The sequence below is a fragment of the Myotis yumanensis genome, unplaced genomic scaffold, assembly GCF_028538775.1.
Source record: "Myotis yumanensis isolate MYYU_CA2020_CCGP unplaced genomic scaffold, mMyoYum1.0.hap1 SCAF_2, whole genome shotgun sequence".
Lineage (NCBI taxonomy): Eukaryota > Metazoa > Chordata > Mammalia > Chiroptera > Vespertilionidae > Myotis > Myotis yumanensis.
In genome coordinates, this window is record NW_027223753.1 from 45,491,784 (window position 1) to 45,510,054 (window position 18,271).

The 18,271-nt window shown below is 35.2% G+C and overlaps 1 protein-coding gene and 1 long non-coding RNA gene across 3 annotated transcripts in view; one reads left to right on the forward strand and one right to left on the reverse strand.

Moving 5' to 3' along the window:
• Nucleotides 1-18,271, forward strand: part of EFCAB7 (EF-hand calcium binding domain 7) — a 66,447-nt gene that overhangs the window by 4,619 nt on the left and 43,557 nt on the right. For both annotated transcript variants that reach the window (XM_070405273.1, XM_070405274.1), the window contains 4 exons: nt 2,255-2,466; nt 3,086-3,172; nt 3,740-3,935; nt 4,860-4,981. In XM_070405273.1, the coding sequence (XP_070261374.1) occupies nt 2,255-2,466; nt 3,086-3,172; nt 3,740-3,935; nt 4,860-4,981 (617 nt within the window). The remainder of the gene's footprint in view (nt 1-2,254; nt 2,467-3,085; nt 3,173-3,739; nt 3,936-4,859; nt 4,982-18,271) is intronic.
• The window catches only part of LOC139003430 (uncharacterized), a 92,988-nt gene continuing 75,407 nt past the window's right edge, over nt 691-18,271 (reverse strand). The window contains exon 3 of the long non-coding RNA XR_011470244.1: nt 691-773. This is a non-coding gene — a long non-coding RNA (uncharacterized lncRNA). The remainder of the gene's footprint in view (nt 774-18,271) is intronic.

Here is an 18,271-nt window from a genome sequence, read left to right on the forward strand (position 1 = left end):
CAAGTATGTCAAACTCAAAGGCTAACACGGGCCAAGTTTATGTGGGCCACAAAAAAACAAAAGCTTCAATTTTCATAGGAACGTAGGTTTATTTCGATAGAGACATGATGAATACAAAGGGCTGAAATAAATGAGTAATTGTTAACATAAAGTAATAGAACATTTTAATAAAAATTAATATTTTTTCTTGAACATTACCTTACCAGACACTGAATAACTGCACAAAATTAATAAGCACCATGCAAATAAACCTATTTTTCTTGCTCTCTGAAAGCGAAATATTTCCTGTTGCACACACCAAACAAGTCAGTCCAAGACTATTGACGTGGCAATCAGCTGCTAAAATATTTGCTGCTAGTATTAGTGGAGAGAAATGGTGCGCCTGCACATAAGTCGCATAAGGGAAATGAATGCAACATGATTATAGTAACCAGTCATTAGCAAATGTTGTAGTTTGTTATTAATAATTATGTATAACAGGCTATTGTAAAAATTAAGTTACAAAATTTTTATTAAAACGTTTCTTACATGCCATTATATTGGCTGGCCCGCATAAATATTCATATTGGGCCACATGTGGCCTGTGGGCAGCGATTTTGACGTGCTTGTTTTAAAGGGTAAAAGGTTGGCTGGGGATGGAGCACTAAAACATTTATCTTTATTTTCTTGATAGATGAATTAAGGAATTGCCCATTTATAAACTAGGCAAAATACTGCTCTTTATTCCTAGGTCAGCATGGTAATCAGTATTTTTGTCTACATCCAGAATAAACCTGTGGAAATAAAAAAAAAAAATTTATATTATCTTCACTGTTACAAATTTCCACAAAGGCTTTCTAGGTGAATAGAAGATGTCAATTACTACAGCTACACCTTTTGTAGCTCTGAAAGGCACCTCTAGATGATGAACTTGTTTCTGTTTCTGTGCCAAAGTTTTGTCTAGAAATGATGCACTAGTATAATCTGGAGGATGGGAACATTTCTCTTGGTCTATGGACTTCTAATATGTTATTAACTATACACCATGACCCCAGGTAGCAATTTTACACTTCAGGTGTGCACTTTCTATTGAAATTATAAAACTTAGGAGCCAAGAAGCTTGTATCTCTGAAAAAAAAATCACACTGTGTTATGCCTGTGCACAGTGAAAGTTCAATATAATGGACTCACAGATGTCTCATATATATATATATATATATATATATATATATATATATATATATGAAAAATATATATGCCCCCTCCTTGGGATCAAGACCGCAACCCACGCATGTGCCCTGATTTGGAATCAAACTAGTGACCTCTGGGTGCATGAGTCAACACTCAAGCACTGAGCCACACTGGCCTGGCTATAGGATTATTTTCAAATGTTCTGGATAAAAATAAAAAGTGATTTGACCATTGTAGCTCTACAATTGTCTTCCCTTAAGTTTGTTGACATTCTTGATTTTTAGTAGGGCTATAGCTGTAACTAGATATTTTTTGTGCCTATATTTGACATTTGGGGCATGATGTTCTTGAAATTATAATATCTAGCAATGATGAACATTTTAGATATCATGCCTTGGTGATAGTACTATTGTCAAACTATTTCTTTATTACATTAAGATATTTGTTGAACCAGAAAAAGTAATAATCTATGATTTTATGGTTATTCTTATGTCCTCAAAACAATCAAGTAGATGGTTGTTTTTTAATCTTTTCTTTTCTCCAAGCACTGTTATGAAATAAATAAGGTAATTAAACCCTGTAGGTTGAGAAAAACCTGTCAGAATAGGAAAAATCTATTTAATTCTGGCATTAATAAATCAATAATCTTTAGTTGGATATATATATACTTATACATATATATTTATATATATATATGTTGGAGCAACAGTAGGTTATTCATATAGAAAATAATACAGTAATTAATAAATAATAATACAAGAGTAAACTATTTCACATACTCACAACTATATATTAGCAAAATCAAAGGTAATATATTTGTATTTGTGTACTTTTATATAATATTGTAATCCTATATAATAAAGAGCTAATATGCTAATTAGACCAGACACCTGAATGACCTTCCAGAATGACCAGTGGGCAGGGGGGCAGGGCTGCAAGGGCCAGGGCAGCCAGGGCTGTGAAGGCCTACCCTTGCACGATTTTTATGCATCGGGCCTCTAGTATATAATGATTTAAAGAAAAAATATACTTAAGTACCAATTCCAAATGTTACTTTAAAAATAATACTTGTTTTATTGGGCAGCTCTTCAGCATGCAGGAAGAAATCCATCCCAAAAGACTATTGATAAATATTGGACTCCTCAAACTGCCAAACTGAATTTTGATGATTTTTGTATGATTGTAAGAAAGGAAAAACCTACTTCAAAAGCAGAACTGCTAAAATCATTTAAACAATTAGATGTAAATGATGATGGCTCTATTTTACACACTGACCTTTATAAACTTCTAACAAAGGTAAGATCTGTGAAACAGTTTTGTAATATGCATATTTTGCAAAAACTTGGAATCTGCTTTTGGCAACCAAAGTCCTCATTAAAAATAACGATTTCATTGGCAGGTGAAATGAATCATATATGTGTTGTTTATAAAGTACCTAAGGATACTTCTGGATGAAAGGTGCTTTGTAAATAAAAGATAAAGTGTAAAATTGAGCCCACTTTGCAATCCCCTTGTGTTTCCATGCAATTCTTTTCCTGCTCAGAACTCTGTAAATCAGTGATTGATATGTGATAAATAAAAGAGAAACAAAGTATTAATGGGATTCAGAGTTGATTCTCTTTCTTGGTACAATGTAAGAAAGTATCATTATTGTAATTTTAATAATTATTACTGGATCTGTGTTACACATTGTTCAAATTTAGTATATTGAAATTCAGCACACATTTACAAAATTTTATAAAATTGTGAAATTTTATTTTATATGTTTTATTCTTACTTGACAGAGTACTCATTCTGAGATTTATAAGGAAACCATGTAGTCAAACTTATAGAAAAGATGAAAATGAATTTCCACTCTCCCCATGCATAGCAAAGTAATAGTCATGTTGTTTTGAAATAAATATTGTTTTTTCAGAGAGGTGAGAAAATGACTCGAGAAGAAGTAAATGCTGTAATAAATTTGGCCGATGTAAATGCTGATGGCAAATTTGACTACATCAAGGTACATAAGTTCACATTGATGTAAATTTGCTTACTATGTAGAAGTGTTTTTAAAAGAGCACATTTTTTTAATGTTGGCAATAACATACTTGTATATTGTGTACTGATTGTACTTGAAATTTAACCTCTCCATTCCCACAATTGTAATCTGATGACTACATTAAAATAATATAACCAAGTTAAATGCATGCACATTCACACAATGTACCCATGCAAAAACAGAGACTCCTCAGGTATATGCTTTTCTGGGGTGGAAGAATCATAAAATTACTTAGAACAAATGCAAGTCTACATGTGTTGTAAAAAAAATAATAATAAACCACCTCTCTTTGTGTAACATTTTATTTTCACCCAGAGTATGCCTTCCTCAATGAATCATGGTTGCATTTCACTAGGTCACTTGAGGGTGGTCATTCTGACTCAAGAAAATAAAATGAGTACCCTCGTTCAATAGGAAACATATTCCATCTATCGGTCTATTCCTTGCCTACTAATGTGCATTTGCTTTCTCTTCCCAAATGTATGATTGACTGTTTTAGCAACTGGACTACTTTCTTATTTCCTGTAGTTTTGTAAATTATATATGACAACCAATGAGCAGTGTCTCAAAACTACTCTAGAAAAACTGGAGGTTGACAGCAAACTGAGGCGTCAACAGTTTGGAAGCCACATTGAAGGGTTCCCTGAAAGGGACCCATCACCAGTACCAAAGCCATCGCCTAGAATCATAAGAAAAACTGATCAGGAAACATTCTCAAATAAAGGTATTTACTTTTTAAAAAAATTTTATTGTTGACACTGTTACAGATGTCCCTATTTCCCCTCCTCTTTAGCTGCCCCTTGGCCCCCCTTCTCTCTGGCCATCACCTCACTGTTGTTTGTGTCTATGGGTTATGGATATAGTATGTTCTTTGGCTAATCTCTTCACCTTCTTTCATCCAGTTCCCTCCTCTGACAGCTGTCAATCTGTTCCATGTATCCATGCCTCTGGTTCTATTTTGTTGGCCAGTTTATTTTGTTGATTGCATTCCACATATAAGTGAGATCATATGGTATTTGTCTTTCACTAACTGGCTTATTTCACTGAGCATAATACTATCCAGGTCCTTCATGCTGTCGCAAAAGGTAAGAGTTCCTTCTTTTATGGCTGTGTGGTATTCCATTGTGTAAATGTACCACAGCTTTCTTATCCACTCATCTACTGATGGGCACTTGGGCTGATTTCAGATCTTGGCTATTGTAAATAATGCTGCTACGAACTAAGAATTTTTTCATCAAGAATGTAGGGTTATATTCAGATAAATTTTTCCTTCCATCTTCACTTATTAGTGATAAAACAAATGAGAATCCAACTTTTGTCAGCTATCCTTTTTAGACTCTCTTAGCTGTAAAAATCTATTGAAGTAAAATTTTATAATGGAACTTGATTTGACTGTGCTCATTATATTTTATTAAAACTAAAATTCAAGCTAAAAGATGACATATTGAAATAAAGAATCTTGTTAGTAGCCCATAAATTAGGGACCTTTAAAGTTTGATAAATATAAAACTTCTGACTTTATTTCAATAGGAAGAACAAAGAGAACAAAATTAATACATAGACCGCTTATGCTACTTTGTATTTAACAACAAACTTTCTATTGACAGCTGTTAATATTGGGAGACCAAATAACTATTACTTGTTGCAGGTGATTCCAGGAGTTCTTTACTGGCAACAAGCAGGAAGCTCAAAATATCTGTTTCTTTCACAATTACCATGGAGGCTAATAGTAACCAAAACTCAAAGTTAACTGAGCCAAACTCAATAAAGGTATAGTATTTTAAATTAATAGATAAGAGTTTTTCTAAAAAAATTGACATAAAGTTTATTAATAACTATTTGGTGTCTACAGGGAACCAGTAAAATTTGTGACATAAATTTTTGAGGCTTTTCTGTAGATTGCAGCATTTCTACCTATAAACCAGCTCTAATATTTTAAAGTGAAAATGATGAATAAGAATATTATTAAAAGGTCTTCAGTTTGAAGATGTTCACTCTTCAATTTTTGAATTTGATGAACAGATTATCTAATTACTTTACCAAGCAATTTTTTTGTTTTAACAAATACTTTTCATAGGTGTTTCTTATACATAAATCATTCATTTAATATCAATTCCTATGAGAGAAAGACAACAAAGTCACTTTGCTAAGTCAATATTTGTAGAGTGTTAATATTGATCTTCTTCCTTTGTTTTCCCTTTCTAGATTCAACCTTTACCAGTTTTCTTTCAACAGAAAATAATAGCTACAAAAATATAAAACATTAGCTGGAAACTGCTAGGATACATTAAAAATGTGTACCTAGAGACCTCTGTAAAAGGGGGAAAAATGGTTATGACCACATACTGTAACTGCTGTTAGAAAACTGAACTGATTGTTCTCAAGAGCTACATTTTTGTTTCAAATAACAACTCTGTATTTGTAATTGAACTCTGAAGTCCCTTATATCTTTAAATTGCTAGACAGTGACATTTGTTCTATATTAAAATTTTAAAACATTATCTCCAAGGAATTTTGTTCAGACTGTTTAGGAAGCTATACACCCTAAGCAATTTGGTGTGTATGTCCAACATGTTCACATACAATATTTTGTGTACCAGCAATATTATTTTCCACTAATAGAAGCTTTTTGTATTTTGAAACTACATTAGATGTTAATAAAATTAACTTATTTAAATAATTGTGGTTTACCTGATTCAAGGTATAAATAAATATAAGTTTAGCTAGTGTAAAGAGAAAGATAAATAAATATTAATGTGGATTATATTAAAGCCATAGTAAAACATTTTCTCTATATCATGCGCTTATTAATTGGGCCCATATCAAACAATTCCTTTAATTTAATTTTATTCAACAATTAATTACTAGAAAGGTAGTGTATGCCAGCTATTTTGTTTAGTTATAAAATATGGGTCTTGAATTTTAAAAAATGAAATTTTTCATTAGATTATTAATATACCAATGTAATATAGCATAGTATTTCATTTATTCATTAATTTATTCAACAAATATTTATTGAGTGACCACTCTGTGCCAAGCACTATTGTAAGTGCTGCTTGAATCTTAGCTTTCTCAATTAATAACTGTGTGACCTTTGGCAAATTAGTCAGCAGTCTTTCTGAGTCTCAGTTTCCTAATCTATAAATTGGGGATAATTATATTTAGTGTCCTTTTTGAAATATTAAATCATCTAACATATATAAAGCATTTAGCACAGTGCCAGGGACATAGTATTCACTTTAATAAATAATAGTACTGTTAATATTATTACAGAACTAAGAAACATCTGTAGGTCTTTATAAAGGAGTAACATAATAAAAGTATAATTTAAGAAAAGTTATTCTATTGTATACTGTGTACAGAGACCTCACCTTAGGAAGACTATCTGAGAAGCTGATAGAGTTATTCAGATATAAAGTAGTGATAGTTAGGAGACTTGACTTGGGGTGGTGAACATACAATACAATACAATATACAGTTGCTGTTTTATAGAATTTACACCTGAGACCTATATCATTTTACTAACCAATGTCACCCCAATAAGTTCAATTAAAAAAGAAGTGAAAGAGAAGAAAAATAAAACAAAGTAATGATAGTTAGACCTATCATGATAGTTAGGGAAGTACCTGAACATACTAAGGGAGGGACAGAGCTAATAGACGATGCCAAAATTAGTATGTAAGCCACAGTGACTGTATAACAAAAGACTACTTAAGTTTTGCATCTAAGACATTAAGAGCAAGGAATGGTGCTGATGATAACTGGGAATTAGGTAAAAGATACTAGGAGGATTTAATGAATAAAAGAAGATAGCATATTGTCAACATTTAAACCAATGTTGTTTACTCTCTCATATTTCTTAGATGAGCTAAAAATAATTTTTTAAAAAATCCATGATTCTTTTGTTATTCAGCAGGATTCAGTTCTTTGTTTGCATTTTACTTTGAAGTTACTTTACAAATCTTGTAAATCATATATATTTCTTGAGTTTCATAACAACTCTGAGAAGTACTTGGTTATGAGTATAATGTATAATTTGTTTTAATTGAGATTGATAGAATAAGTTGCTAAAAGAATTGTTAAATCATATTTACTCAAATACTTTAAATCTATTTTAAACAAGTTTGGGTACCTCAATTTCAAGTGGAGTGGAGAAGTATGGAATTAGGAGAAGAAGGGTATTTTCAGAAATTAGAAAATTGTTGTAATGGCGTACATATAAAACAGATTTTAAACCATTAATCCACACAATTGATAAGGGACCTGAGTTATAGCAAGAAAATGAGACCCTTATAGGGACTATGTATGTATTAGTTTCTATAGGCCAAACCTAGGTACCGTATCACTATTATTTTTTTAATCCTCTAGGATATCCATTTGCTTAGGATTTACAATGTGCAAGTAGTGTCAGGAATATTTCTTTGAGAGAGGAATAGCTTCAATTGCCAGTCATGACTAGAATTAGAGAAAACCCCAAATGATGAGTGGTAAGCTCCAGAGATGCAAAATTTCCTATATCCAGACTCCTAATTAAGACTATACCTACATATATATTTTACATATATGTATGGATGTACATATGCATATATGTGTTGTATAAAATATCTATACTAATAAAAGGGTAATATGCTAATTAGACCAGGTCAACCAGCCATCTTCTGGACGTCCGACTTCCTTCCAGACAAAGCCATGGTGGTGGGGGCTGAGGCAGAGGCAGTTAGGGGCAATCAGGCCGGCAGGGGATGGCAGTTGGGCATGAAATCAGGCCAGCAGGGGAGGGCCATTGGGGGCGAGATCAGGCCGGCAGGGGAGGGCAGTTCAAGGCGATCAGGCAGGCAGGCAGGTGAGCGGTTAGGAACCAGTGGTCCCAGATTGCGAGTGGGATGTCCAACTGGAGAGGGTGCAGGCTGGGCTGAGGGGTAACCCCCCCCCCCCCGTGCACGAATTTTGTGCACCAGGCCACTACTGTTATATATTTATCTATCTATATAAAACAATGCAAATATAAACATTTTTTTGTATTTAGAAATGGTTGTCTAATTTAATTTTTGTGAAGGTTCCCAATAATAATTTTGTTAACAAAAGTTTTTCAAATTTTTAAAATGCTGATCAATTCTACTTGTCAATTAGTGGTAATCCATATCAAATGTTCCCTTTATAAATCATCTAAAATTACCTTTGCTTTCAAGTATATACAGTTTATAATTCTTTAATAACAAAAAGTTCAGTAACTACCTACTCATCTTAATGAAAAGAAATAGCTTCCTAATAAGTATGTGACATAGATGTATCTTTATAAAAAACAACAGTAATGATGATAGTGCTGATGGCATAATAATTCTACCTCACCTTAAGTTTTAATAATAATACAGAATTTTATGTCAAAACAAATTATGTTCCTAAGGTGTTCTAAGAAAAATGTAACTTTACTAATATTTATTTTTTGATAGCTAGAATTTTCAACTTTACTATTTTCAATTTGTGCTTTTCAGCATTTTCTTATACATTGTGAATGAAAATAAGTAAAATTTGTATATGACAAATGAATTACAGTTCTTTTTTCTTTTATGTGAATTTACCTGAATTAGTAGAATGTAGCACCACCTTATGCCCTGTATAAGAATTACAAGCTATTTTTTATGTTGTCAAAAATTACATTATACATGGAATTTCTTACTCTATCATTCTAAATTTTTAAAAAAACTAAACCTTTTCCATTTTCCTCACACTACTCACTTTTAACTTAATCTATAACTCTTTCCAATTGATTTATTTGAATGAGCCAGCAAATTTGTCAGTACTTTTTTTCTTTCAATTCATCACATTTTAGTCTACTAGATCCTAGAGAAAAAGCTTTGTCTGATTGAAAGTCTATTTGTTTTAAAGGAAATTTTGATAGAAGAAAACTCTGGCAGATCTTAAGAATTTGAATGCTTCCTTTTAAACAGGAAAGCTACAAATTCTCCTAGTAATGCTATTTAGTATTCAAAATAATCTGATTATTACTTGAAGTTTGGGTGATATAAATAATGTGACATTTGTCTTACTTCTATTTTATAATAGCTGTTGTCCTAAAAATTCCCAGCTTTAGTAACCATGGATTATAGTATACAGGTTGGCTGTCTTTTCAAAGAAATTTATAAATTCCTTTCTACCTGTACTGTTTCTAGAACTGGACGTTAGGAAAGACCTCTACTAAAAATGTTTAACTTGCTTCCCAGCTAAATTTTACAAAGGCTATTCCTGTCAGCTCATGCCACTGGCCCCAGAAGTACCATAGGAAAAAAAAATTTTCCATCTTTGAGTTTCTCAGATGCCACAAATTATGTTCACTACCAAGATACCTGGCAAGGTGCATTCTTCTTTAGTTTTATTTAAGCATTTTTTAAAAAATGGGGTGGGAGGTTACTATATCCATGATTACAATACAAATTTAAGAAATTTTTTTCAGCTATTAAAATCTTATTTTTTAAATAAGAAAAGTAAATAATTTATGTTCACCTTAATGCTTTTATATATGGACAATTCTAATTATAATGCCTTATACTTTGTTATAATAATTCATGAAGTTTCTTTAAATTCTAGCTTTTAACAAAATCATGGCAGATATTTAAGTGTGAAAGAGAACAAAATTTTGAGTATAGCTTATAGTTTGGGGAGAAGTAGGAGACTTGGGTTCCAGCTCTGATTTTGCAGTTAATGAGAATTGTAACTCAAGGATATCACTTTATTTTTCAGATTTTCATTAATCAAAAGAGAAGTCGGCATTGGATTGCTTTTTAGTCTTCTTTTACTTTTAATAGTCTGTAATTCTAACTTAGTACCCCTTACCCTTCCAGATGGGTAATAGTAAAAGCATTGATCCAAAAGCCTTAGACTCTAGACCTGATATTTCTACAAACTCATTATAAAAGTCTGAACCAATAAACCTCTGGTTATCTCAATTTCTCTGTTTATTAAAATGACTAACTTATACCTACCCCATATTGCTTCATAAGGATGTTGTTAAAATATCATATATAAAGACTTATTTTTGTCATGAGCAATATACTTATGAAGATGAATCCCAGTAACTGAAGTCACATTTTAATTTCTCAGAATTAAAAGTACACATATCTTTTATACCCCAAAGGTATGACAGTGCATGTGATTAACTATTGACTGAAACCTTGAGTAATAGTTCAGCAATAATGGTAAAATTCAGTTTAAGAAGAAATCTCCAGGCCCAACCGAGCCTCTCGCATCTCAGAGCAGCCAGGCTCTGACTCAGCTCGGCCTGGCCCCCAGTCCTCCCTGCCTCCCCAGACCCAGGCCAAAGGAGCTGTGTCCACTCCTGCTGCTTCTAATAAACTCACCCTGTTGGCCAGCAAGGGATGCCAGTGTGCCCAGCTCTGCGAGGGCAGCCCGGTGCCAACCATGCATTTTAAGAGAGTAAACTGGAAGCTGGAGTCCCTAGTGAGTTCACCTTGGGAGGGAAGGCGGATACCAGAGACACTGTAGGCGAGAGTGTGCCCAGGATGACAGAGGCAGGGACACAGCACCCTCCCCCTGACCCCAACCCCTACCCCCAGGCTCCTCATAACGCCTTCACCTGCAGTGAGCTAACAGCCAGTCTCTGGGGCTTCCATTGCTATCACATTCATGCCTTATGAAATGTCAAAAGGGAAGCACTGCTGCTTCAGTACAGCAAGGAATTTCTTTTTTTATTCTCTCTCTCTCTCTCTCTCTCTCTCTCTCTCTCTCTCTTTCTCTCTCTCTCTCTCTCTCTCTCTCTCTCTCTCCATGTAATGCCCTTCTGGAGAATTTTTGCAACCTGAATAAATATTTCTCTGTCAATTAAAAAAAAAGAAGAAATCTCCAAAGAAAATATGAATATGAAAATGTAAAACTTACATAAGTTGAAAAATAACCAAAACTAAAATAAAAGGAAATAGAGAAAATGCATGCATAAAAGCTTACAATGGGAGGTTAAGATCTAAAATAGCCAAAATAAAAAAATAAAATAGCCAAAAGAATTTATTAAAATATGTAAGAAAAATACCAAGTCTGCAATAGAGCTATGAGAACAGGGGATGAATAGGCAGTTCACACAAGGGAGACACAAGTAATAAACACATGGGGAAATGTTTAGCCTTGCTAGTAATCAGGGAAATTAAAATTAATGCAAAAGTGATTACAATACCATTTTATTATCATTTTGTTGCATTAATATAAATTAATAAAAAATCATTCTAATACATGTAAACATACAGAATACTATAATGAATATTTTATGTACCCACACCTTGCTTAAGAAATCATCCCCCACTACTACCCAACTTTTTTTTAAATAATTCTTTATTGTTGAAAGTATTACATATGTCCCCTTTTCCCCCCATTAACCCCCTCCAAACCATCCCTACCTTCTGCCTTCACCACCCCACTGTCTGCGTCCATGGGTTATGCATATCCTATATAATAAAAGGCTAGTATGCAAATCGACTGAACGGCGGAACGACCGGTCGCTATGATGCGCACTGACCACGAGGGAGCAGACGCTCAATGCAGGAGCTGCCCCCTGGTGGTCAGTGCGCTCCCACAGGGGGAGCGCCGCTCAGCCAGAAGCCAGGCTCACAGCTGGCGAATGAAGCGGCAGTGGCAAGAGCCTCTCCCGCCTCCACAGCAGTTGGACATCCCCGGAGGGCTCCTGGACTGCGAGAGGGTGCAGGCTGGTCTGAGGGAACCCCCCCCCCACCCCCCCAGGGCATGAATTTTGTGCACCGGGCCTCTAGTATGCATACAAGGTCTTTGGTTAATTACGTCCCATCCTCCCACCCACACTGAGATTCCACACTCAGTTCCATGCTTCCATGTCTCTGGATCCACTCCGTTCATCAGTTTATTTTGTTACTTATATTCCACATGTGAGGGAGATCATGTGATACTTGTCTTTCTCTGACTGGCTTATCTTGCTTAGCATAATATTCTCCAGGTCCCTCCATGCCGTCTGAAAGGGTAAGGATTCTTCTTTTTTTACTGCTGAATTATTGGTATAAATGTACTACAGCTTTTTTATCCACTCATCTAATGATGGGCACTTGGGCTGTTTCCAGATCTTAGCTATTGTAAATTGTGCTGCTATGAACATAGGGGTGCATATATTCTTTCTGATTTGTATTTCAGGTTTCTTAGGATATATTTCTAGAAGTGGGATCACTAGGTCAAATGAGAGTTCCATTTTTAATTTTTTAAGGAAACTCCATACTGTTTTCCATAGTAGCTGCAACAGTCTACATTCCCACCAGCAGTGTACTGGGGTTCCCTTTTCTCCACATCCTCACCAGCACTTGAAATTTGTTGATTTGTTGATGGTAGCCATTCTGACAGGTGTGAGGTGATACCTCATTGTCATTTTAATTTGCATCTCTCTGATGATCAGTGACTTTGAGCATTTTTTCATATGTCTGTATGTTCACTTTGAAGTGTCTATTTAGGTTCTTTGCCCATTTTTTAATTGGATTGTCTTCCTTTTGTTAAGTTGTATGAGTCCCTTATATATTTTGGACATTAACCCTTTATCAGGTGTATCATTGCCAAATATGTTCTCCCATACAGTGGGATCTCTTTTCATGTTGTTGATGGTTTCTTTTGCTGTGCAGAAGCTTTTTATTTTGATGTAGTCCCATTTGTTTCTTCCCTCTTTAGTTTCCTGTGCCCTAGGAGATGTATCTGTAAACATATTGCTATGAGAGATGTCTGAGATTTTGCTGCCTATGGGTTTTTCTAGGATTTTTATGGATTTTCCCGACTTACATTTAAGTCTTTTATCTATTTGAGTTTATTCTTGTGTATGGTGTAAATTGGTAGGCTAGTTTCATTTTTTTGCCTGTACCTGTTCAATTTTCCCAACACCATTTATTGAGGAGATTCTCTTAACTCCATTGTATGCTCTTGTCTCCTTTGTCAAATATTAATAGAGTGTAATGGCTTGGGGTCTCTGTTCTGTTCCATTGATATCTATGCCTGTTCTTGTGCCAGGCTGTTTTGATTATGGTGGCTTTGTAGTATAATTTGATATCGGGTGTTGTGATTCCTCCAACTTTGTTCTTCATTCTCAAGATTGCTGCCGCTATTCGGGGTCTTTTTTGGTTCCACATAAATTTTTGGAGTATTTATTCTAGCTATGTGAAATATGCTGTTGGTATTTTAATAGGGATTGCATTGAATCTGTAGTATGGACATTTTAATGATGTTGATCCTACCAATCCATGAACATGGTATATTCTTCCACTTGTTTATATCTTCTTCTATCTCCTTTTTCAATGTCCTGTAGTTTTCCGAGTACAGGTCTTTTGCCTCCTTGGTTAAGTTTATTCCTAAGTATCTTAATTTTTTTGTTGCAATGGTAAATGGGATTATTTTTTTTAGTTTCTCTTTCTGAGAATTCATTATTGATGTATAAAAAAGCCATTGATTTCTGGGTATTGATTTTGTATCCAGCTACCTTGCCAAATTCACTTATTAAATCTAGTAGTTTTTGGTGGAAACTTTAGAGTTTTCTATGTACAATATCATTTCATCTACGAATAATGAGAGTTTTATTTCCTCCTTTCCAATTTAGATACCTTTTATTTCTTCGTGTCTGATCACTATGGTTAGGACTTCCAGTACTCTGCTGAATAAGAGTGAAAGAAGATATCCTATCTTGTTCCTGTTCTTAGTGGAAATGGTTTTAGTTTAGCCTGTTGAGTATGATGTTGGCTGTAGGTTTGTCATATATGGCCTTTATCATGTTGAGATATGCTCCCTCTATTCCCACTTTGCTGAGAGTTTTTATCAAAAATGGGTGTTGGATTTTATTGAATGCTTTTTCTGCATATATTGATACGATCATGTGATTTTTGTCTTTCAGTTTGTTTATGTGATGTGTCACATTTATTGATTTGCAAATATTGTGCCAGCCTTGTATTCCTGGAATAAATCCCACTTGGTCATGGTTTATGATCTTTTTAATATATTGCTGGATGCAATTTGCTAATATTTTGTTGAGGATTTTAGTATATATGTTCATCAGGGATATTGGCCTGTAATTCTCCTTCTTTGTAGTGTCTTTATCTTGTTTTGGAATTAGGGTAATGCTGGCCTCATAAAAAGAGCTTGAAAGTGTTCCTTCCTCTTCGATGTTTTGGAATAGTTTGAGGAGTATAGGTGTTAGTTCTTCTTTGAATGTTTGGTAAAACTCCCTTGTGAAGCCGTTTGGACCTGGGCTTTTGTTTGCTGAGAGTTTTTGATTACTGCTTCTATTTCATCAGTTGTTATTGGCTTACTCAGATTCTCTGATTCTTCCTGATTCAGTTTTGGGAGATTGTATTTTTCTAGGAATTTGTCCATTTCATCCGGCTTGTTATATAGTTGTTCATAGTATTTTCTTACAATCCTTTATATTTCTGTGGTATTAGTGGTTACTTCTCTGCTTTCATTTCTGATTTTATTTATTTGGGTCCTCTCTCTTTGTTTCTTGATGAGTCTGGCAATGGTTCATCAATCTTGTTTACCCTTTCAAAGAACCAGCTCTTGGCTTCATTGATTTTTTGTGTTTTTTTTTTTTTTTTTTTTTTTTTTTTGTCTCTATGTCATTTATTTCTATTATAATCTTTATGATTTCCTCCCTTCTACTTACTCTGGGCGTTTCTTGTTTTGTTGTATGTGTGTGTGTGTGTGTGTGTGTGTGTGTTTCTCTTTCTAGTTTTTAAAGTTGTAGGGTTGAATAGTTTATTGTTGATTTTTCTTGTTTTTTAAAAAAATATATTTTATTTTTATTTTTTTCCAGAGAGGAAGGGAGAGGGATAGAGAGTTAGAAACATCGATCAGCTGCCTCCTGCACACCCGCTACTGGAGATGTGCCCTCAACCAAGGTACATGCCCTTGACTGGAATTGAACCTGGGATCCTTCAGTCCTCAGACTGACGCTCTATCCACTGAGCCAAACTGGTTAGGACTTTTTTGTTTGTTTGAAGTAGGCCTGTAGTGCTATGAACTTTCCTCTCATGACTGCTTTTGCTGTGTCCCAGAGATTTTGGTTTGTTGTGTATTCATTTTCATTTGTTTCCAGGAAGTTTTTGATTTCTTTCTTGATTTCATTGGTAACCCATTCATTCTATTTAGCCTCCAAGTGTTTGAATGATTTGGGTGTTTTTACTGTAGTTGATTTCTAATTTCATTCCACTGTGATCTGAGAAGATGCTTGATATGATTTCAATCTTCTTGAAATTATAGAGACTTGTTTTGTGTCCTAATATGTGGTCTATCTTTGTGAATGATCCATGTGCACTTGAGAAGAATGTATATTCTGCAGTTTTGGGTGAAATGTTCTATGAATGTCTATTAAATCCATCTGATCCAGGGTGTCCTTTAGAGTCACTGTTTCCTTGTTAATTTGTTGTCTGGAAGATCTATCCAGTGAAGTCAGCAAGGTGTTAAAGTCCCCTACTATGACTGTGTTGTTGTCGATCTCTCCTTTAAAGTCTTCCAGAATTTTTAAAAAATATATTTAGGTGCTCCTATGTTGGGTCCATGTATGTTTACCAAGGTTATATCCTCTTGTTGGATTGATCCCTTTAGTATTATGTAGTGGCCTTTGTTGTCTCTTGTGATGGCCTTCATTTTGAAGTCTATTTTGTCAGATATGAGTATTGCTACTCCAGCTTTTTTTTTTTCTTTTCCATTTGCACAGGAAATTTTTTTCCATCCCTCTGATCTCATCCTGTGTGTGTCTTTTGTTCTGAGGCAGGTCTCCTATAGACAGTATATAGTTGGGTCATGTGCTTGTATCCATTCAGCTACCCTATGTCTTTTGATTGGAGCATTTAGTCCATTAACATTTAAGGTTATTATTGATACGTACTTATTTATTGCCATTTTAATTCTGTATGCCTAGGTTTCTCTCTCTATTTCTTCTCATTACAGCAGTCCCTTTAGCATTTCTTGTAATGCTGGCTTGGTGGTGATGTACTCCTTTAGCCCCCCCCCCCCCTTTTTTTTTTTTGGTCTGAGAAGCTCTCTATTTGACTGTCTATGTTGAATGATAGCCTTGCGGGTATAGTAATCTTGGTTTCATATCCTTGCTTTCCATAACCTTGAGCACTTCATACCATTCCCTTCTGGCCTGTAGAGTTTCTGATGAATAATCAGGTGTCAGCCTTATGGGAGCTCCTTTGTAGGTAACAGTTTGCTTTTCTCTTTCTGCCTTTAAGATTCTCTCTTTGTCTTTAACTTTTGGCATTTTAATTATAATGTGTCTGGGTGTTGGTCTGTTTGGGTTCTTCTTATTTGGGGTTCTCTGTGCCTCCTGAACTTGTGTGAGTTTTTCCTTTACCAGGTTAGGAAAGTTTTCTGTCATTATTTCTTCAAACACTTTCTCTATCCCTTTCTCCCTTTCTGCCTCTTCTGCTATTTGAATATTATGTTTCATGTTGTCCCATAGCTCTCTTAAGCTGTCTTCCTGATTTTTAATTGTTTTTCTTTCTTTTTGGTTCTCTGAATGAGTGATTTTTTTTCCACCCTGATTTGATCCTCAGCTTCCCCTAATCTGCTGTGTATTCCTTCCGATGTATTCTTTATTTGTGCTATGTCATTCTTTATTTTTGTTTCCTTTTCTTTTTTTTTCTTTCAGGAAAAGCTCTTTATTTTCAGATGTACTAGTACAGTGACTCAGGGGAATCTGTTTCCAAATCCTGAGTCTATTTTTTTTTCATAGTTACTATATCTTTTCTCATGCTGTTGATCATCTTTACCATCATTATTCTGAACTCTATATCAGGTAAATTTCTTATCTCCATTTCATTTATCTCTTATTCTGAAGAATTTTCTTGTTCTTTCATTGGAGGTTGTTTCTTTGTCTTCTCATTTTGGCTGCCTGTTTGGGCTTGTGACTATGTATTAGGTTGATCTGCTATGCCTCTCAATCTTTAGTGCAGGACAATGTCAAATGCTGTTTTTGTCTAATTAGATCAGGCAAAGACTCAAAGCCTCCAGAGAATGCCTCCGCCTAACAGACTGATAGGATTTTGTCTTGAATTGCCCACAGGCAATCGTCCACAGGTGTGGCAAGAGTTTGTTTGTTTTTTAACAGTGTGGGGTAATTTCTTCTGCCTGGAGGCTAATAGTTATTCTCAGTCTTCTATTAGGCCTCAGAAACTCTGCACCTTGGGTTAAGATGTTTTCCAATAGGGTGGATCAACTGTCTTCCCCCCAGGCAAGCCACCTATATAGCAAATGTCTGTGTGAGAAAGATGACCTCCACAGCATGAGGGAATGACTCAGTACAGGAAGCCTTCTGAGCTCTAGCATTTCTTGTAATGCTGGCTTGGTGGTGATGTACTCCTTTAGCCCCTTTTTTGGGGGGGGTCTGAGAAGCTCTCTATTTGACTGTCTATGCCCCTGGTCCTGGCTTCTGCTCACACAGCTCCAGTCCACTCTGCCAGAGCACAAGGTGAGTAGCCCCACAGGAAATTTTGTGCAATGGCCCTTTAAGAGGGTGCCTGGATTCCAGCCGTCTCTCCTTGGCAGACAGCAACCCTATTGCTTTTCATAGCCAGATGTTGTGTGGGTACCCTTCTCAGTTCTGATGCTCTCTGCTGGGGGGCACAGCTTGGGAATTAGACCCCAGAGTTCTGAGGGGCAACCCCCACAGCTGAGATATCTCTCAGGAACTGCAGTTGCTGTCTGTGGGAGCCTGGCCAGCCCTTTCACACTTCTGCCCCTCCTACCAGTCTCTATGCTGTCTCCGCTTTTGGTTCTCGGTTAACAGGGTTCTCTCCAGTGAGTCTTCCATTGGTTATTCAGGAAGTTTTCTTGTATTTTAGTTGTAACTTCAGTTTGGTCCTGGGAGCATGTCCATGCAGCATCCACTGACTCTGTCGCCATTTTTAATCCTACCACCCAACTTTTTAAATGATAACAATACTGATCACATTATGATAATGGCAAAATTATTACATTTTACACCATTAGTGGCATAAAATTAGCATCACTCTAACAAAGCAATATGGAAACACATCACTAGCCTTAAAAAATATACAT